Source organism: Poromitra crassiceps (assembly GCF_964638095.1).
Source record: "Poromitra crassiceps genome assembly, chromosome: 14".
Classification (NCBI taxonomy): Eukaryota; Metazoa; Chordata; class Actinopteri; order Beryciformes; family Melamphaidae; genus Poromitra; species Poromitra crassiceps.
In genome coordinates, this window is record NC_139633.1 from 29,460,955 (window position 1) to 29,483,355 (window position 22,401).

At 45.6% G+C, this 22,401-nt stretch overlaps 2 protein-coding genes across 2 annotated transcripts in view; one reads left to right on the forward strand and one right to left on the reverse strand.

Moving 5' to 3' along the window:
• The window catches only part of LOC310788836 (TBC1 domain family member 12-like), a 63,206-nt gene extending 41,374 nt beyond the window's left edge, over window positions 1-21,832 (forward strand). The window contains exons 5-14 of the mRNA XM_083650409.1: window positions 156-238; window positions 2,159-2,276; window positions 3,096-3,202; window positions 4,482-4,565; window positions 6,298-6,392; window positions 6,711-6,782; window positions 12,204-12,332; window positions 12,551-12,660; window positions 15,364-15,622; window positions 17,841-21,832. Coding sequence (XP_083506535.1) covers window positions 156-238; window positions 2,159-2,276; window positions 3,096-3,202; window positions 4,482-4,565; window positions 6,298-6,392; window positions 6,711-6,782; window positions 12,204-12,332; window positions 12,551-12,660; window positions 15,364-15,622; window positions 17,841-17,915 — 1,132 coding nt within the window. The 3' untranslated portion in view covers window positions 17,916-21,832. The remainder of the gene's footprint in view (window positions 1-155; window positions 239-2,158; window positions 2,277-3,095; window positions 3,203-4,481; window positions 4,566-6,297; window positions 6,393-6,710; window positions 6,783-12,203; window positions 12,333-12,550; window positions 12,661-15,363; window positions 15,623-17,840) is intronic.
• LOC310789518 (uncharacterized protein) lies at window positions 8,667-11,414 on the reverse strand (the record flags this gene model as incomplete). Its single annotated transcript, XM_083651155.1, has 3 exons — window positions 8,667-9,349; window positions 9,467-9,708; window positions 10,966-11,414. The coding sequence occupies 3 exons, from the start codon at window positions 11,412-11,414 to the stop codon at window positions 8,793-8,795; spliced, it is 1,248 nt and encodes a 415-aa protein (XP_083507281.1). The 3' UTR covers window positions 8,667-8,792.
• Window positions 21,833-22,401: the final 569 nt, after the last annotated feature.

A 22,401-nucleotide genomic window follows, 5' to 3' on the forward strand; every position in this document is an offset into this window, starting at 1 on the left:
TCAAGCAGGCTGACGATGTCTGTCTGTCTGTCTGTCTGTCTGTCTGTCTCTCTGTCTGTCTGTCTGTCTGTCTGTCTGTCTGTCTGTCTGTCTTGTCTGTCTGTCTGTCTGTCTGTCTGTCTGTCTGTCTGTCTCTCTGTCTGTCTCTCTGTTAGGAACCTGCCAGCTAAATCCCTGGAGGAGAGAGAGAGACACAAACTGGAGTATGAGGAGATGGTGGCAGGAGCCAAGAGGAGAGGTACACACAAGCCGCTTTCACACACAGATCGCGCAACATTGCAGTTCAAAAGGCCCGCAACGCCGGCAGCCTCGCCACAGAAATTGCTTTCACACACAGCCAAGCAGCACCGCCACATTCCCGTCCTGCGGTGTGCTTTCAGGCGACAGCCACCGCTCCCGGATTGGAAGGCGAGCGGAGGCATTTTCACTCAGCTCCTCGCCCAAATTAATATTTTCATAGGTCAGTGTAGCCTAGGCTACTGTATGATGAACGAATTCATTCAACAACCAAACATCGCTGATGTATGCCAGCCAACGACGTGCAGCTGCGGTCGTTAAGGATCAAAGTGATAAAACACCAAATCGTCCACATGCAGCATGGTAACAAGGCTTTCAATATTCATCTGATCGACTTTATGGATCACAGACACACCATCATGTATCCTATTAGGTACAAGGCTAATTCTTATCTTTTGGTTCCGGTTTTTTGTAAAGCAAATTATTCCCATCAAGTAGCGTAATTAGCGTCCGTACTCCGTTCTGAAAGACGACGCCCGCATATCAAACAGCTACAGTCTGCATAACGTTACTTGTCGTCGGGAGAATAGTATAGGCTATAAATGCACATGACTACTATAACGTTAGTAGTTTTTGTAAGGGAATGCACAACTGGCTAGCTAGACAGATTGCAGTTGGAGCTGGTTTCCAGAGGGAATATCCTCAGACCAACTCGCCACAGACAGAATAGTCCTCTGAAGCTTATTATTATATCCATTAATTTTACCTATAATGTCAACATCGTTTGAGCATAAAGCCTAACCTACTTACAGGCACGGAGCATTCCTCCTGGCCGCATTTTTTTACTTTCACCTTTCTTGCTGCATGAGGTGGTTTTGCCCTGTATTTTTTTTTTATGAATGAGCTGACCATTCGCACCGTTCCGGCTTACCGCTCCGACGCCTTCAGGTGGAGGTGGGTTGCAGGGTAACCCGGCACTGTGACTAGGTCCACTGGAGGAACGAAAGGCGTACAACAATTACCCACCAACCCGCTTCACAACTTTCACATCGGAGGCGCGGATCCCATTTTTCGTGCATTTTACGGCTTTCAAGGCCAGTGTGAAAGCGGCTACACACACACACACGCACGCACGCACGCACGCACACACACACACACACACACACACACACACACACACAGTGTTGCTCTAGTTTCAGTTGTCAGCAATGTACAAAGTTAACCTCTTTGCTGGCCCTACCTGTTTACGATGCCATTGTGTGTAGAAGGTCCTGTTCAAAACAATCAATGTTGTCTTGACTCGATGGACGTGGGCTGGACCTGTGTACGGTGGCCAGTAGGGACAAAGTTTGAGATCAGACAAAGACTGTGTGATGAAGCGTTCAAATGTTATCTGTCTCTAAAACCTCTCTGTCTCCCCCACCCCTCTCTCTATCTCTCTGTGGGTGTCTCTCTCTCTCTGTATCTCCCCCATCTCTCTCTCCCTCTGTCTCTCTCTTTCTCACCCTCCCTCCCTCTCTCTCTCTCCCTCTGTGTGTGGGTCTCTCCCTCCCCCTCTGTGTGTGGGTCTCTCTCTCTCTGTCTCTCTCTCCCTCTGTGTGTGGGTCTCTCTCCCCCTCTCTCTCTCCCTCTGTGTGTGGGTCTCTCCCTCCCCCTCTGTGTGTGGGTCTCTCTCTCTCTCCCTCTGTGTGTGGGTCTCTCTCCCCCTCTCTCTCTCTCTCTCTCTCTGTGTGTGTGGGTCTCTCTCTCTCTGTGTGGGTCTCTCTCTCTCTCTCTGTGTGTGGGTCTCTCCCTCCCCCTCTGTGTGTGGGTCTCTCTCTCTCTGTCTCTCTCTCCCTCTGTGTGTGGGTCTCTCTCCCCCTCTCTCTCTCTCTCTCTCTCTCTGTGTGTGGGTGTCTCTCTCTCTCTCTCTCTCTGTCAGAGTTGAAGGAAGCTCAGAAGAAGAAGCGTCAGATGAAGGAGCGTCTCAGACAGGAGGAGAGTATCTCCCACGCCATGGTGATCTGGAACAACGACATCCTGCCGCACTGGGACACCGTGTACGTCTGCACGCCTGTGTGTGCGTGTGTGTGTGCGTGCGCGTGCGCGTGAGTGTGAGTGAGTGTGCGTGCGCGTGCGCGTGCGCGTGTGTGTGTGCGTGTGTGCGTGTGAGTGTGTGTGAGAGAGACAGTTCACTGAGTCATAAGCACTGCAACATTGTGACCGGTGATGTTAGCCTGGTTAAAACCATCTTGATCATGTGACCTCACATTCAACCTCACAGCCAATCAGGGATAGTTGACGATGTAACCGGACCAATCAGTAATGACGTCTCCCGAAGCAATGAGCGCTAACGTTAACATTAGTAGAGTAAACAGCCATAAGTGCAGTTATTTCAGAAATAGAATCAATAAGAACAATTAAAGAAGAACAGGAGCATGTATGTACCAGCAGAGTTTCCAAGTTTGTGTGTGTGTGAACTTGTTCATGAGTGATGCTATTTCTATGCTATGTTGTGTTCTTCTGCTTATTTTGCTTAATATTGCATTTACTACTGTTTATTTTATGCTATGTGTGTTCTGTGAGCGAGCTACTGTAACTTGTCCCAATTTCCCCCCGGGGATCATTAAAGTCTTTCTGATTCTGATTCTGATAAATGAGTAATAGAGGTGTGTGTGTGTGTGTGTGTGTGTGTGTGTGTGTGTGTGTGTGTGTGTGTGTGTGTGTGTGTGTGTGTGTGTGTGTGTGTGTGTGTGTGTGTGTGTGTGTGTGTGTGTGTGTGTGTGTGTGTGTGTGTGTGTGTGTGTGTGTGTGCGTGCGTGCGTGCGTGCGTGCGCGCGCGCGCCTGTCTGTCTGTCTGCGTGTGTGTGTGTGAGCAGGAAGGCGACGCGACGGGTGAGGGAGCTGTGGTGGCAGGGTCTTCCTCCCAGCGTCAGAGGCAGAGTGTGGAGCCTGGCCATCGGCAATGAGCTCAACATCACACCAGGTACATGCGCGCGCACACACACACACACACACACAGTAAGTATGCCAGTGAAGGAATGTGTTTCGTAGGGGTGGGCAATGAATTTCGAATTTTCGAATAATCGTTTTTATTATCAAGCTCGACTTTCATTATTGAAAGTCGAAAATCGTTCATTGACAATCTTATCTTAAAAAGTCAGTTTTCCATTGTTTCTAACGGCGCCTGTCTCTTTAAGAGCAACACGTTTGTCCATGTGATGTTGCCGTTGCACTTACTCACGGCTCAGCCTGTAGCGACCGTAGCACTCAGCAGCTCCCAGGTAGAAACGATAGAAACGTAGTAGAAATGGGTTTAAAGTCCCTGGAAACCAGAAATATTTTATTATTATTTAGCATTTTGAGTTCATCACATCACAGGACCCTATGTTAATAAGCCACCAGCCAAATTTGAACGATCATGAACGTCGCAAAGTATATAAATTTAGGTTTGACAGTCATGGCAAAAGTCATGAGAATCAATTATTTTTTAGAGTGAACATCTTCTCTCTCCGTGTATGTGTTTGTATCTTTGTACAGAGCTGTTTCTGTGTTGTGTGTCAGAGTGAACATCTTCTCTCTCTTAGCGCTTTCAGACAGACACGGTTCTGGTTCTGGCTCCGGCTCCGTTCTGGAGTCTCAGAACCTTGGTGCTTTCTGGCGAACCAGCCCGTGTTCACACCAGTTTAAGCGGAACCAAAGTGGGAGGACATTATTCGGTAGTCCTTCTTCAGTTTATTCTTTATTTTTTTAAGTTTATTAATTATTTGGTCTGGCGTTCGAGTGAACCCAGCCTTGGCCCTCTCTTCTGCAAGTTCGGCATATGACTTGCTCTTTCTTGTACTGCTTTCTAGCTTTTCTTGAGATTCGGTAGATGCCCAAATCGCCACTAAACATTTGGTTTCCTCAGGAGACCACTGCAAATTATTTTTCTCTGTGTTGTCACTGCCTTCTTCTCCTTCCTGCTCGTTTTCACAGCCTAGAATGAGACACGCCCACTGATGATGTCACGGTTCCCAAGGAAAACCAACTATTTTTTGGTTCCGCTGAGAACCAACTTTTCAGGTTCCGAACCAATTATTTTTTCGGTCTGAACGCGCCGGCCAGTTCAGATTAGGGTTCTGGAACCGGAACCGGCACGGAGCCCTGCCGGTGTGAAAGCCCTATCTGTGTATGTGTTTGTATCTTTGTACAGAGCTGTTTCTGTGTTGTGTGTCAGAGTGAACATCTTCTCTCTCTGTGTATGTGTTTGTATCTTTGTACAGAGCTGTATGAGATCTTCCTGTCGCGAGCCAAGGAGAAGTGGAGGAGCTACAGTGAGACCAGTTCAGTCAACGACAGCGAGAGTGGTACGACACCACAGCCAACACACAGCTAATCCAATCACTGTTCAAATGGGAAACATTCCAACACTCCAACACATTCCATCAGACACAGACCCAAACTAGTCCCTTAATTAATATCCGATTCGTAATTAGCCCTTTATTGTTCTGTCAGGCTGTAGGCCTATCGTTGCCGACAATGAAGGCAACATTAAACTGACAGATTTTTGAATGAAGTTTGGTGTAACATGCCCTCCACGCAAGTGACAGCGGCTGGCAGTCTTTGTTCAGCTTCGGATGGCAGTAGTAGCCTATAGCCAAGTCATGAAATGACTTGAAATGAGTGGCGTGAGTCAACGCTGTTTCATATGACAAAGGAAATACCTCAACCCCCCCCCCCCCCCCCATTCCAACAAACACATACAAAAAAGTGAATATTTCAGTCACTCAGTGGTGTTTTGAGCCTGGCGTTTGTGGACTTTGTTAACGTAACAGGTAGCTAGCTAGTTAACATGCTATCTTGTCCTCACTATAGCATTCCATTAAGTCGTGCGTCATCGGTCCATTTTCCGATTGTTTCCGATTGTGGCGAATCGACATGGTGAGGACATGACTCAAAAACATATCGTCGCTGTCGGGCCAGGACCTCGAATCTCCAAAACAGCAACTTTTCAGGAAGTAAAAAAAACAAAACCTGTGTGCTCTTAAAATACTGAACACCACGTCGTCAAAGTTGGCACATGTCTTAAATTATGGCGCCTTCTAGAAAAGCATTCTAAAACCTACGGTGCATTTGAAAACACCTCCTAATACCTGAGGGATAGTGTAGAAAGGATCTGCTGAAATGGAGAAGAACGCAAACACTGCATCAGGTCTTAAAGAGATATACACACAAACACTGCATCAGGTCTTAAAGAGATATACACACAAACACTGCATCAGGTCTTAAAGAGATATACACACAAACACTGCATCAGGTCTTAAAGGGATATACACACAAACACTGCATCAGGTCTTAAAGAGATATACACACAAACACTGCATCAGGTCTTAAAGAGATATACACACAAACACTGCATCAGGTCTTAAAGAGATATACACACAAAAACACTGCATCAGGTCTTAAAGAGATATACACACAAACACTGCATCAGGTCTTAAAGGGATATACACACAAAAACACTGCATCAGGTCTTAAAGAGATATACACACAAACACTGCATCAGGTCTTAAAGAGATATACACACAAAAACACTGCATCAGGTCTTAAAGAGATATACACACAAAAACACTGCATCAGGTCTTAAAGAGATATACACACAAACACTGCATCAGGTCTTAAAGGGATATACACACAAACACTGCATCAGGTCTTAAAGGGATATACACACAAACACTGCATCAGGTCTTAAAGGGATATACACACAAACACTGCATCAGGTCTTAAAGGGATATACACACAAACACTGCATCAGGTCTTAAAGGGATATACACACAAACACTGCATCAGGTCTTAAAGGGATATACACACAAAAACACTGCATCAGGTCTTAAAGAGATATACACACAAACACTGCATCAGGTCTTAAAGAGATATACACACAAACACTGCATCAGCTCTTAAAGGGATATACACACAAAAACACTGCATCAGGTCTTTAATGGGTTAAACGGCATGTCTCTCCTGTGTGTGTGTGTGTGTGTGTGTGTGTGTGTGTGTGTGTGTGTGTGTGTGTGTGTGTGTGTGTGTTGCGGTCAGACTGCGGAGCGTCTCTGGCTGACAGAGAGTCCAGTCTGGACCTCATCAAACTGGACATCTCCAGAACCTTCCCCTCCCTCTTCATCTTCCAGAAGGTAACTGTGTGTGTATAAAATAAGACATTCATGACACAGCTCATCAAAACTGAAGCCAAAACATGTTGATCGCCCCCTGGTGGCTGGCTACAGTATAGGTCATAAATCCCACCCCCTCCATGTTGGCGGACAGGACATGAGCCAAATTAAAAAATCAAAGATAGATTCCCCCCCAAAAGATGGTTTATGTCATTTTAGGTAGTTCTCTTCTGTATGGTCTCTCTCTCTATTCTGCTCTATTCTCTCACTTCCATTCATATATTCTCTCTCTCCATCCATCCATCCTTCCTCATTCCCTTGTCTCCTTCCTCCCCACAGGGCGGTCCATACCACGATCTCCTCCACAGTGTATTAGGAGCTTATACCTGCTACAGGCCTGACATTGGCTATGTGAGTGTCACACACACACACACACACACACACACACAGGCGTGCAGACGTACATACACACACACAGGCGTGCAGATGTACACACACACACACACACACACAGGCGTGCAGACCTACACACACACACACACACACACACACACACACACACACACACACAGGCGTGCATACGTACACACACACACACACACACACACACACACACAGGCGTGCAGACGTACACACACACACAGGCGTGCAGACGTACTGTACACACACACACACACACACACACACACACACACACACACACACAGTATTTAGCTGTGGTTGGATGGGAGACCATCTGGTGCTGGAAGTGGTGTTGCAGGACCAGTAGGAGGTGCTCTTCCCTCTGGTCTGAAGAATAATCTCCCCAATGCCCCAGGGCAGAGACAGGGACTCTGTCCTGTGAGTGAGGTCCGACTCTGTGGTCGGCACTCTTCGCAAGAGTAGCGTAACCCCGGTGCCCTGGGGGGTGTAACCCCAGTGGCCTGGGGGGTGTAACCCCGGTCGACAGAGATGGGAAGTAACTAAGTACAAATACATCATTACTGTACTTAAAGGAACACTCCGCCCATTTTCAACCAGCTTTGTATCATTAGAACATCAGTAGTATATCAGAAAACTGTAAACGGTTTTGAAGTCTGTCATTTAATTTGACAGTTATTGAGTGTTAAAGTGTGGACCAGTGACATCACTGGTCCACACTAACTCAAATTAATAACTCATTAACTCAAATCAACTCTCAATAACTGTCAAACTAGATGAATGATGAATAGTTTGACAGTTATTGAGAGTTGATTTGAGTTAATGAGTTATTAATTTGAGTTAGTGTGGACCAGTGATGTCACTGGTCCACACTTTAACACTCAATAACTGTCAAATTAAATGACAGACTTCAAAACAGTTTACAGTTTTCTGATATACTACTGATGTTCTAATGATACAAAGCTGGTTGAAAATGGGCGGAGTGTTCCTTTAAGTAGGATTTTTAGGTATCTGTACTTCACTAGTACGGTAGTATTTATTTTTCTGAAAGCTTTTTACTTTTACTCCCTACATTTTAACACAAATATCTGTACTTTCTACTCCTGACATTTTCAAATCAGGCCTAGTTACTTTTGTTGTTTAGCTGTCTCTCTAGTCTCGCGCTCACCCAGCTTTCACGCATTATGCGCACCTTTGTTGTGGAAAAACCATATGACACAAATGATATGTGGAGAGGGCGGATCCCGAGGCGCTCAGGGTCTTTCTGGAGGCCAAGAGATGTCCTCGCGGTCTGGCCCACGTCTGTCGGATCTGGATCCCTCAAGCGCTGGGCACACATCGCCTGAACCAAGTCCACTACCTACCACTAACACAAGTGATGAAGGACTTTGTGCTCCACCAGAACTGACTTGAAGGACTGTCAGTTTATTGATTTTCATTTGCTAGATTTAGTTCTTCAGTGAAACAAATCCAGGAGCAGAGATTAAATACCATCAGCATACACCACCTGTAGCAGGTGGTGTAGCAGGTGGTCTAGCAGCGTGCGAAAATTCAGTTTCTCTTAACCCATTTCAGCCTATTTTCGCCTAAAAAATAGCCTCTAAAACCTAAGTCCGATTTGATAATAGACCCCCAAATCCTGAACTTTTCATAGAAATGTCAACGCCTACTAAAATAGTGATATCTCAGCCTCTGTAGAAGATAAAAACACACTTTAAAAGGCATTTGAGAGCTGACACATGTGGCTTTCCTTGTAAAAGGTGTTTATTGGTATGACAATTCAATAGCATTGTCAAATATTGCTGTAAACACAGAAAAATTTTAAAAAACTAAAAAACGTATGAAAAAACAAGCAACAAATCACTCCAAACCACTCAAATAAAATCAAAAATGTGCTCCACACTGCCCCCTTGTGTCCCCTTGCAACCATAAAAAAAAATGCAGTCCATTTACCATCAAAGGGGCAAGTGTCTAAAGTGTCAGCTAGTGTTTAGCAAACACTTACAAAAAATGTCTGTAGTGTTTTCCAAAACACTCAATGTGGACAGGCAGGTCACACTGTATGCAGCCATACACAGTTAGCCCACTGCCTACTACATCTTTTTTGTCCAGCAACAACTGGCACTCCCTGCAGAGCTTCCGCTTCTCAAACACCTTCCCGAAGTCGTGCATTGGGGGACCTGTGGCTTCTCCTGACGTGCTGGGTGCTGGGGAGGCTGCCCTGCTCGATGTGCTTGGTGCTGGGGAGGCTCCCCTGCTCTCTGGAGTGGAAGGAGAGCCAAATGGAGAGGCTGGTCTGGAAGCTGGGGACAGAGGAGGAGGAGGAGAAGGAGGAGGGATCACAGGAGGGGCCCTCCTTGTCACCGGTGTGATGAGCTCCTCCAGCAAGGTCTCCAGCCAGTCCTTGTAATGTTTGTGCCTTCCTCCAACAGACCTGGCTGCAACGTAGGCGTTGTAGCACGACACAGACAGGCCCCAGAAGAACACACGCCGCCACCATTTCTTCGACCGATGATCGAAACCATAGTATCCAATCATCTGGTCGAGGAGATCCACACCTGGAACACACATGGAACTCTGTTTACATACGTACATTTTCACTCAAATGACCTCAGTGAATATAAGCTTACAGTATTTTAATTTTTGTTTATAAAACATAAATCTGTAAAACAAACCTTTCATGTGGCTCTGGTAGTCCGCCAGGCAAGCGGGCACTACCACATCAGCCCGGTGGGTCTCATCTCTCCTCCGCCTTACAGTCCCTGTTGCGCTGGGGTCATGGTGATTGGACAAGACCATCACCGTCTTTGTGTCTTGCCACACGCAGAAGGTGAGGTCATCCTGCTGTGCCACCCGGAACTCGTGCTTCCCCAGCGCAGCCCTCTTTGTCAGGCTGTGGTCCTTCGGCAGCCCCTTCCTATTGGCCCGAAGGGTGCCACAGCCGTACAGGAAAAGGCCGTTCATCTCCTGGAGGAGTTCTACACTGGTGTAGAAGTTGTCCATATAAATGGACAGGAAGGTGCCATTGTATGGCTTGGCGAGGTCCAGCACCACGCGCTGTGCCAGGCCCGTCTGCGGCGCCGCTTCACGTCCTGTGTACACCTGGGGAGTTTGCAAGAAGAAACACAAGTCTGAGGAAGGGCCTTGGGTGCTTGAAAGGTCACTCAAATAACAACACATTACAGAATACATATTTGCATATTCTTGGTGTGCTGATTTTTTTCCTTACTTTGAAGTGCGGAACGTAGCCTGTTGAGCTCTCCGCCATCACCCAAACCTTCACGCCCCATTTGGTTGGCTGGAATGAATGAATGAATGAATGTTTATTTCACACATTACCAAAAGATGCAGGTTACATAGGCAAAATAGAGGTGAGACAATTTGATCAATCAATCAGCAGTACCTTCATTGGCAGGTATTGCCGGAAGCCAAGCCTGCCTTTGAACTTGATCATTGATTCGTCAATGCTGACTGTGCCGTTGACCTCATAGAGGTCCTGGAAGCGCTGGTTCAGGAAGTCCAGGTACCAGCGCAGTTTCCAGAGCTTATCAGCTGGGTCGCCTCGTGCGTTGTTATCTTGGAGGTGAAGGTATCTGAAGAGGTGAGAGAGGGGAGGATGGAAGAGGGGGGGTAGGGGAGGGGGGGTAATTAGACACATATTACAATATATTATAAACAATATAATGTCTTGTATATTGTATACAATATTGTATATTGTATTGTATATTATATACAAGTAGACACATCTTGGATGAAATGAAAAATTGTAGGCTATATCATTATATAGGTTAGTTACACTTGAGGGTTACAGGGTCTGTCTAAGTGCAGTGTCTGTCTTGGTGCAAAGAGTGAAGCGCATTCTCTCCACATTCCTGACAATTGAATAACAATAGGCCTACTAGGTGTTTGCCCACACACAATAGGTGTAGCAGCCGAGCCCAGCAGGGGTTTCTTACCCCAGTGTATAAGCTCGCTACAATGGCAATACTCCCACTACACCTCTAATACATTTGCAATATATTTCATTTCCCTTAGGGCATCATAACAATGGTACTAATGTTACATTTTATCTATCAAACTACTATTATTTATATAGCGCATCCTATTCAATGGGGCGCATCTATATCACGCAATGGTTATAATAACAAGGATAATATTATTGTTCTTAGCCTACCTCCAAATGGCGTCAAATCGGTCCCGGGACATATTCTGGCCGAAGTTGGTTTTGAAGATGTTTTTGGATAGCCGCCAGTACTCTCTTCGGACGGGAAGTTTCATTATCCCCATGGCGAGACACAGCCCAATGAATGTTTTCATTTCTTTCACTGTTACCGGGGTCCACTTGGCTGCTTTTTTGGCTGGGGGAATTGTGCGTCTCTGGTCGGCATATCGGTTCGTCTCCGTGACAAGACGGTCCCACATTTCCTCCGTGTAAATTTTCTCGAAAGAAAATAGAGGTGTGGAATCGGCTTGTAAGCCAACACCGCTTTTCACCCCGGGCACCCTTTTGAACGCTTTGACCGGCACAGGACGGTAATAGCGCTGCTCCGTTACCCAGTTTCCATGGAAGCCTTCGAATTGGTCATCTTCGTCAGACTCATCGTCATCGTCATCCTGAAACATAGTTCTGACCCACTGATCTCTGTCCAAGGGCTGCCAATCGGGGTCTGTAACTGGGTCATCATTTAACTCTTCATCAACGGTGGAATGTTCGGAATATTCCGCGTCTTCAAAATCGCTTCCTTCGCTAATATTATTTTCTTCCTCCATCGCTCTACAGATCCGCTCAAAGTGAAGAAAAAAAAACCTTTTCCTTCCCAAAACAATCCCAGAATGCATTGCGAGACCCCACGTGTGTTTTCTGAATGATTTCATTTGCCTAGAGACCGGAAATAGGCGAAAAACTACAGCTAAACTACAAATTGACGTAGACGTCATCCCGTCTTCAAAGGTATATTGACGCGAACGGCATCCCGTCTTTAAAGGGAGAATGACGCGAACGTCATCCCGTCTGAAATGGGTTAATATGACGTCAAGTTCAGTTAGCTTTGCACAGAAAGCCATTAGAAATACTTTTACTTTTATACTTGATTACATTTCTGAGCTTATATTTTTTACTTTTACCTGAGTAAACAAACAAGTTACTGTTTTACACGAGTAACTGTACTTCTACTTAAGTAAAGGATGTGTACTTTTCCCATCTCTGGTGGTGGATGAGTTGATATGTGAAGCGCTTTGAGTATCTAGAAAGGTGCAATCAATTAGTATTACTGCTCATTTCTGACTCGTGTGTGTGTGTGTGTGTGTGTGTGTGTGTGTGTGTGTGTGTGTGTGTGTGTGTGTGTGTGTGTGTGTGTGTGTGTGTGTGCGTGCGTGCGTGCGTTGGTGCGTGCCGCGTGTGTGGTGTTTCAGGTGCAGGGCATGTCGTTCATCGCGGCCGTGTTGATCCTGAACCTGGAGGAGGCCGATGCCTTCATCACCTTCGCCAACCTGCTCAACAAACCCTGTCAGATGACCTTCTTCAGAGTGGACCACGAGCTGGTACACACACACACACACACACTCATGCACACGCACACACACACACACACACACACACACACGGAGAACACACATTCCCTTGGACACATCGATACCCAGACAAATGCATGTCTGCACTCTAACTTAAATATTAGATTGCAAGTTTCTCTGGAACAGCCTTGTCTGATAGTATCTCTATCCTCCTCTCTTTCTTTTCCTCTCTTCCCCCTCCCTGTCAGATGTTGAAGTATTTCGCAGCCTTTGAGGTTTTCTTCGAGGAGAACCTGCCTTGTCTCTTCAGCCACTTCCAGACCAACAACCTGACCCCCGACCTCTATCTGATCGACTGGTGAGTCCAACAACCTGACCCCTGACCTCTATCTGATCGACTGGTGAGTCAACAACCTGACCCCTGACCTCTATCTGATCGACTGGTGAGTCCAACAACCTGACCACCAACCTCTATCTGATCGACTGGTGAGTCAACAACCTGACCCCCGACCTCTATCTGATCGACTGGTGAGTCCAACAACCTGACCCCTGACCTCTATCTGATCGACTGGTGAGTCAACAACCTGACCCCTGACCTCTATCTGATCGACTGGTGAGTCCAACAACCTGACCCCCGACCTCTATCTGATCGACTGGTGAGTCAACAACCTGACCCCTGACCTCTATCTGATCGACTGGTGAGTCCAACAACCTGACCCCTGACCTCTATCTGATCGACTGGAGTGACTCGCAGCAGAGAAAACTCAGCTCAGACACACCAGAAACGTATCCGACGCAGCGTCGAGCTCGAGCCTGCACATTCACACCAGACTCTGTCTGTTCTGTTTTGCTCGGTGCCTTGCTCAGTTTTGTTCCTCCCCAGTCACAACTTGTACTGACTTCATGCCTGGCTGCGCGCGGCTCGCATCAAAAAAAGACCAGACGTGGAAACTCTCGCTGCAGAACGAGAGACGGACGCGATGCGACTGCGGCCGGTGGGATCGGTCTAAACTGTTAACAGGGATGCCGAAATGACGCATCGCGTCGCTTCTGGGCTGTGACAACCCAGTGTTTGCTTTAAATGAACAGTTAATTGCTGGATTTCAACTCAAGACTTAAAGGAACACTCCGCCATTTTCAACCAGCTTTGTATCATTACAACATCAGTAGTATATCAGAAAACTGTCAACCGTTTTGCAGGCATTCATTTAGTTTGACAGTTATTGAGAGTTAATTTGAGTAAAAGTTGATCACTGATCCACAACCCTGCTCTGATCACAGTACAGTAAAGCCCATGGCACACCAAACGAACATTCTCAAACAAACACAAACAAACACGAACAAACACGAACAAAGACAAATGTTCGTTTGGTGTGCCATAGCTGTCTGTCCTTGTCTGTTCGTGTTTGGCGATGTTCGGCGATGTTCTGTCATGTTTGCCAGGATTCGACTTGTTCAATCCGGCGTTGTTCGCTGTTCGCTGTTGTCTGGTAACTTCCCATGTTTTCAGTCGCGTATCCATGGAAACGGAGCTCACGCATGCGCGCCTAATGCATGCGGTTGTCTGGTCAGTTTGGTCAGAGGCAGAGCCTCCTCTAACGTTACACGCGACGCAGCAAACATACGTTTCTCTGCCAACCATGTGCCATCACACTGGGCATCAACAACACTAGCGGGAGACTTCTCCCATGCACTCCCGCAAATAAGTAATGTTATGCGCAGCAAGGTTACATAATGAGGGAGAGAGAGAACATTAGGGGTGTCACAATATATCGTCCCACGAAATTTCGCGATAGTAAAACGTCACGATATGTATCGTTGAGATGAAATCTCATATCGTGGGGGGAATTTTTTTTTTTTTTTTCCTTCCAAAAAATAGACTAAGAAACGTCTTTGTTTGTTGAAGTTCAATGTGTGGAAAGTAGTTCAGTTGAACAAGTCTCTGAAGAGACACATGAGAAGTTATACAGGAGAGAAACCATTCAATTGAGTTTCTGGCAAAACTGTTTACTTGACAGGAAAAACTGAAGATGCATAAAAAATAGATTAAGAAAAGTCTTGTTGTTTGAGTTTGAAGAAAAACTGAAGATGCATGAGAATTTATACTGCTGAGAAACCTTTTAGTTCAAAGTAAATCTAAGTGACGGTGTAACTCATTCTATTTCAAGATAAGCCTTATCTCCAATCTCATGTTTTTTCTAGTTGTTATTGTAATAACAATTTCCCACAACAGCATGTTTTGTATTTGTGCATTTCAAATAAAATACTACTTTTCCAGTCATATATTGTCATTATTCAAGTTTAAAAAAATATTGTTAAAATCGTATCGTATCGTATCGTTATCGTGAACCCAGTATCGTGATACGTATCGTATCGTGAACTGAGTGTATCGTGACACCCCTAGAGAACATCCATGACGGCTAACAGCGAGCTATGCTAATAACTAGCTAGCCGTTCAGAAACACATGTAAACAGCCGTGTGATCACTGAGAACGTCAGTAAAATAAGGAGAGAGCTGCAGGTGCTTATGCAGAACTAGTGCACGATTAAGTGCACAGTGGGTAATGACCCGCTGTGATGAAGAATATAGCGAGATTAACCAGGTTGATAGCAGAGAAAACACTGTTGCAGCTGCCATCAGCAGGACCTCCAGGCTTCAACTAGCGTTGCCTGTCACATGACGCCTTCATGGTCCCTCGATAAAGTCTGCAGAAAGATGCAGTTACCTCACCTCTCTCTCAAGAAGCGTCACGTGAGTGTGGCGTTTAAGGCCATCTGTCGCTACAAAAGAAATAAACTGGGTGTATCATTGTATTACTCGACAGATGTATAACTACATGTGCTGTAACACAGTGCAGTTTCTATTTTTCTGGTGTTTCTTTTTTACATGTTTGGGACTGTTGTGCTGAATATGTTTGGTCGGTGTGCCATGCTTTCAAACAATCTCCAACATCTGCCAACATTCACAGACAATTGTCTGTTGGTGTTTGTTGGTGTTTGTTTGAGAATGTTTGATTGGTGTGCCATGGCCTTAAGTCTCTGCCTCTCTGTCTCTGTACAGGATCTTCACTCTGTACAGTAAGTCTCTGCCTCTGGACGTGGCGTGTCGGGTGTGGGACGTGTTCTGTCGGGACGGGGAGGAGAGCCTGTTCCGGACGGGCCTGGGCATCCTGCGTCTGTACCAGGACGTCCTGCTGCAGATGGACTTCATCCACATGGCCCAGTTCCTCACGCGGCTGCCCGACGACCTGCCCCCCCACACGCTCTTCACCTCCATGGCCAACACACACATGATCAGCAGGAACCGCCGCTGGGCACAGGTCAGGCTTCCCCCGGGACGTCCCGAGGGCTTCAGAGGAGTGGAGGATTTAGTTACGTAGAATAGATTAGATGAGAGTAGATTTATGTGGTAAGGCCGCTCAACATTTTTGATCAGTGTCTCTCGACGGAAATAAAAGAGTTGCACGCCTTTTTTAATTTATACGTCGGCGAAAGGTTTCAGCCGTCTCCACGGTAACAGCGAGCCGGCCCCCCCCTCCCAGCAACAGCGTCTCTCCCCTCGGCTTCAGTAGTTGGGTCTCCATCTGAGTGGAAACGGCAAATTCGCAAAAGCCTCCAAATATCGCAAAAAAGTTTTCACGCTTGAGGGCGGCGGAAAAGTCGGGTGTATCGATAAAAGGAAAATGCGAAACGTGCGGTGGAAACAGTCTAAGCGATATTCCGTTGTCTCTCCATTCAAAAACAACACAGTTTGCCTTGATCACTGCAAAACATGACAGAGCGTGTAGCCTACACACAATAGGGCTACACACCTTAATCATGGTAAATACGCAGCACAATACCTGCCGTGGTAAACAGAAGAAGACGGATATTAACTTTAAGGCGACTCACTTCTAGAATTTAATGAAATTATATTCACTTACTATCTGCTCCGTGGATTATAACGTTATGCTTGTCGAGTCGCACCTGGTAATCCAGAAATTGCATTATGGTACCTTTGTCTTCTTGTAGATCATCAAGAAACTTTAAATTAATAACGTTAGATGTGTTTAATAGAGCTGTATATCGGGTCTAGCAGCTGATCAGCAGCTCAGACAGCCTCAAACACGAGGTGATTGACAGCTCTAGAATTTGCATAATAGCAGTGGATGGATTTTCTTTTGGCGACTTTCTGAAAATTCAATTAAAATTTGCGATACCTTTGGATAGAAACCCAGCTGCAGTGCTGACTCCAAGGGGGAACGTTTGTTAACGTCTGTTAACCTTCGCCTTCCTCGGAGTCCAAATCACTGTCAAAACATCTCGCCCGACTCCTAAATGCAAAAAATAACCACAGGAACTCGTATCTGTATCCCCTCGCATCAGTCAGAGAATCTCTCCGCTCCTCCAGACCTCCACTCCGCCCACCAAACGTTGTCTGTTTTCCCTGGTGGAGGAAGCTGCTCGCCCGGGCAGGGTGGCTGTCGAACACCGCTACACCGATGGAGCTCTCTCTCTCTCTCTAGCCAATCACAGTGTGTGACAAAATATGACTGTGTCCGTGACATAACGACCTCCTCCAGGTACGCAACACTTTTCTGTCGCTAACGACGTCATATCCATCGAGACTCTGGAGACCGTTTCAAAAGTGTCGAGCATTCTGAACCAATAAAGCCAATGTAATTAGTAGTTTTAAAATGCTTTCAAGCTAGTTACCATAGAACATTAACAACTGTGTGTGTTGCAGCTTTCAATTTAAAATGTGTGTTAAAGTGATCATCCCAAAGATCCATCTAAATAAATATCTGTTAAGTCACTATCTATCTGATAGTGACTTAACACAATGGTGATTGTGACTGGTGACACAGGGTGGGCGGAGCTAACTCGATAGACTCACTCTGTAGTTTACTGTTCCCGACAACTCTTGTGTGAAGTAGGATAACAAGCTACTTTTTGTTCCGGTCTCTGCTAGCATTACGGGTGGTTACTATGGCCGAACAAACTGACTAATGTCACACATTCAACTCTGTTTGGATCTCACCTGCAATTACCACTCATCACCACATTCGCCATCGGTGTCACCCAAGAGAACAAAACTGAAATCTTAAATCTGATTATAACTTTAACTACTGCATTTACCGCGCAGATGGTTTTGATAGATTTGAGGTCCTGCAATGCTGAAAATTGAACTTGATTGTATTTTGACGATGGTAGTGTTTACAGTGTATGCCACCATGTTAACGTGACGTCTGATAAGAACGTCTTCGGAACTTGGAATATGAATTAATTCTGATTTTAAAGACGTGTGTCGTCGTATGTTTTCTGACCTCTCTGGAATGCATCATAAGACTGAGCTGCTATTCTAAGGACTGACAGCTGTGATAGCTATACATTTTCTATATGTTCAAACTAACGTTTTTTTTTTACACCGTTAGTGATAAATCCATGCTACATATATTTACAACATTCACATAGATTTTTTTATTTTTCTATTTTAGTTTTTATAGTTACATAGAGATGCAGTTCATCTAATGTCATTGTTTTTTTCTGTTCCACCAGGTGTTCTCTGCATTGATGAAGGATGGAAATAAAGAGATGGACAAAAGCAGCAGTAGCCCAGCTTTGAGAAGCTAACCCTAGCTAACCTGGAAGCCATCTTGCTCGGAAACCAATGTAAAACGGCTAGCTGTGAAGGTTGAAGCTAATGCTAGCCCGCCATGAACTTCAAAAGTAACGCTAGCCGGCCATGTTGGCGTTGAAGCTGACATCAAAGGCTAGCTGTTGGAGCTTGAAGCTACATAGCCTGAAGCTAAAGTTTGCTAGCCTTGAAGTTAAAATCTCAGTAGAGTGGCTAGCTATGGAGCTTGAAGCAAACGCAAGCCAGCCATGAAGGGGCGAAGCTAATGTGAAGCTAGCTGGTTTCCAGACCCCAGGAGCAGTGCTTGACCTGCTGCTAGCTTGGTGGAGGAGCAAGAAGATGCCCCAGAGTTTCCTAAGATGTGGGCCGGGGACCAGGGCAGGACTCTAAAGAGGTCGATTCCAAAATGCAACAGCTGTTTCCAGTATTTGACCAGACAAATTACTTTTTGGAAGTATTTCACTATTTTACCAGCCAACTAGAGTTCTAGCCTAAAAGAAGACTTCTACGTGATGTGGCGTTACACTCCATCAGCTGGGAGGGTTAGACGGACTGACAGCCAATCAGAACTGACCAGCATGTGGCTGATGATGGTAACTTCCTCCAGGCCGAAACACAAACTGGGTCGCAGAGCGGTTTGGGATGGGTCCACATGACTAGAGCACTCGTCTATTTTCATTAGACCGGGTCTGGGTGCGATGAAATTACTGCATTCGATTTTAGTCCTAAAAGTTTAAGAGGCGCTGCCCCAGACAAGAGGGTCTGTGCTCAGTTTGTCTGCACTAATTGAGAGCATCCAGTATAATTCTCATAGACTTGAACTCTAATTATGGTTTTTCTAAACGGTTTGGATTTCACAATACTATCCTTTGTGTGTTAAGCTGCTTGTGCGAAGCCCTAGGCTGGGAAACCATCCTGATCACATGAACTCACATTCCGCCGATCAGTCTGACCTCCAGCCCCGCCCACAGCCCCGCCCCTTTCCAGAAATTACAAGGTGCACGGGCCAATCAGGGACCTGCCTCGTAATTGACAATGTAACTGGCCAATCAGGAGTAAAAATAGAGTAAACACAATCATAGAGTAAACACAACCCTAAGTGCAGTTATTGCAGAAATAGACTCAATAACAACAATCGTACAGTACTAATCTAATAGGGTGGCCGGTGGTCCCGCGGCGAGGCGCACAATTCCTCAACTGCGCGAAGCGACCTCGAGGGCAAACCGACGGGGCACGGTCGAAATGAGCGCTGCCAGTTCAGTGGGTGAGCCACTGCCAGCGATGGACGCTAGCACGCTCAATCTCTAGTTCAACAAAAACAAGATGATGCACCAGCGGAGTTTCTCGGCGGAGAAGACGTTCTCGCCATTCTTCCGAGTGGATTTGGATTGGATTTGGCGACGCTGATTGGCTGAAAGAGTTGTCTGTCAAGGCAAGTGCTCCCGCCCGCTGAAATCGCTGTGAGCGGGTTGGAGCTCAGACTGATGCGTAGCGTGAAGCAGCATGTGAGCTCACGTTATCAGGATGGTTTTTACCAGGCTAGCCAACATGCGCTAGCATGGCTGATGCTTGTACACCGGCTGTAGCTAACGAGCTAGCCTTCCACTTAAACTCCTGATTAAGTCCTAGCTTTTTTTCCATTACCATCCGTAAGCATTAAAATAGATAAATGGGACGTTTGAGTGGGGACTGGATCCTCCCCCAAAATGTGATGTGGACAGCATTATAGCCGGAGGAAGTGTGCGATTGTGCGACTGTATGGCAAATTCATCTTGAGCTCTGAAAGCAGTATTACTAATCATTACCAAGGAATTTAAAAAAGTATGATCGTTGATAATTAACAATTATGAGAAGACTAATGGCTAAAATTGTAATCAAAGAAACCTTTATTGATTAAGTAACATGTTGTCAGGTGAAAATCGTGTAACTCCAAATCTGGTGATTTTTATGTTTTTTTTATGGGAATCCAAGTATTCCATGGTTCACTATAGACAGAGAAAATGTTGTGACCTTTAGGCTCAAGAAGCCTTTTCTATACTGAATGAATAATTGAATAATAATAATAATAATAATAATTTAAGCAAAATTTCCATGTTCATCAATCTAAAATTAAGACTGTTTTTCTTTACATTCTGATGATTTGGGTTGGGCGTTTATCACAAAGACCGCTGGATATATGGATATACAGAAAAGCAACTGGGCACTTCATCACCGATCAGACCAAGATCAGGATGAAATGAAGAGTTTAAGTTGATGATCCAGCGGCTGCAGAGATGGACGGATGCATAGGTTCCTAAAGTCACGTTCAGTATTTTACAGGGTTAATTTTAGAGGTTTTATAGGAGACGAGTCCCTGGTAGAGCAGACAGACCTGTCAGCTCTCGGGCCGGTGTCTGGTGGCAGTTTCATCCCCCGGTCTGTTTGCTCTGACCTCACTGTTCACTACAGTCGACCTGTCACTTTTAAAGGCACTATGTGCGATTTGTTTTAGCCCACTAGATGTCGCCCTAGAGCAGCAGCATCAGACACAAAGAAATACAGTCTATAGCACATAGGCATGTCTTCTAAAGCTACCGTATGCCCTCGCATGGCTCTCCTAGCTGTCTGCTGTGATCCGAAAATAACTTAAGTCCTTCCTCAGCTCCCTCTCTTCCATTCATTCTCAAGCTCGCTCCACCGCTGCTCGCAAGCCTCGCATGGTCGCTCTCTGTAAATGTGCAGGGGGCGGGGCAACATGGGAGGGGCCCACGTGAACGCCACATGCGTGAAGCGAACGGCCTGTGCGGCTTGTAAAGCAAGCCTTGATTTCATAACGCAGAGGGGCGTCACTCGCCTGTCTTGCTAGATATATAGAGAGAGCCAAAGTGAACGTCACTTGCTGCCTTTCTCTGGGTACCAGCGTGTGGGGAAAATATGAATGGGGGTGAACGGCGGCGCGAGGCGATGCTTTTCTTGATCCTCTTTGAATTGTGCCACGGGGGACAAAGGTACATTTTGTCCATTTAAAAGATAAGTTTGTGGTAAAAACTGTGGCACTATAAGTTATAAATCAGAAAGACTACGCACAACCAGTCGCGTAAGTGACGTCTCTCCCGCCAGTCCATTGTCGTTGATGGTGTGTGACGTATAATGTGCGACACGAGATGGAGTTAATTGACAAAACTAAACCTTACGTTTCAGTTTCAGGACAAACTGCGACTTTCTTGACATGCACAGTCATCTTGTAAACTGTCAAGATTTAACATGTGTACCCCGTGGCACAATTCAAACGGGATTTTAAAAAAAGTATCGCCTCTCTCCGTTCACCCGCGTTCATATTTTCTTCACACGCCGGCACCCAGAGAAAGGCAGGAAGTGGCGTTCACTTTGGCTCTCTATAGTAGTGGTTTGCTGACATCTAGTAGGGCTGAGTATTGTATTTAGTGCCTTTTTAAATGTTGGGACAGTGAGTAAATTTTAGCCTTCCTTTTCTGCTGGTGATTCCTCTCCAGTGTCAATGTGGATTTGATATCAAAACTAAGATCAAGTGTCAGCTTTTTGATACTGGGTCTGTCCAGGCCTGTGGATGTTGTTTGGCTGAAAGTCATACCGACAACTCATTTGGAAACCAAAGTGACTCAAGAAGATGGTAACCAGAGGAGATACGTGTACTGTAACTGTGGTGAGACCAGAGTGCCGCTTTCAAACTACCTGGGATCCAGGTTTCCTCCTATAGGGCTCTTTCTATATTACAAACGTCAAAAACAACTTGAAACGTTGAGAGATGCAAACCTTCAAACCTAATTATCACATGTGTTGAAAAGTAACACAGGTGTGTCTAATCCCAAACTACACATCCACATGTGCTGAAATCAAAATGCCCCCCACCCCCAGGTCACTCCTATCTGTGTAACAAAAGTGCAATACGGTCTTTCCTTCATTTTCTTCTTCTTTGGTGGGGGGGGGGGGGGGGGTCAGTAATTCTGTTTGTAATTTTGGTCTCCTCCCTAGACACACCGGGGGGGGGGAGGGGCTTAACAGAACATGTCAGATATAACCTTCACAACGGATCGTGTCTCTCTGACCCGCATACTCATTCTGTTGAAGTTGTGTCGTTGCTTTCAGTTGCGTTTGATACTTTCATGTAAATGCATTCAGCTTTTTGTCGTCGTTTTCTTCGTCTTGTTTTCTTCTCCGATTTCAATGTACAGTTTTCATGATGCCTTACAGGTGCTGTAAATAAACTGTAAAAAAAAAAAAGTTTCCTCTTTTCATATATAATGGCCACTAGTTAAATGTGTAAATAAATATCTCCACAAACAGAGAGACGCCTCCCTGCGTGTTTGTTTTGAACGCATGCGTGCCGGGAGCTTCCGATGAGTTCACGTTATACACAAAGCAAATCACGAAACGTGTCTTTTGAAGAAAGCTGAAAACTTTGAGTAACTACATAATATAACTACATTATTCATCAATGCATGATATATATATTTTTTTTTATTG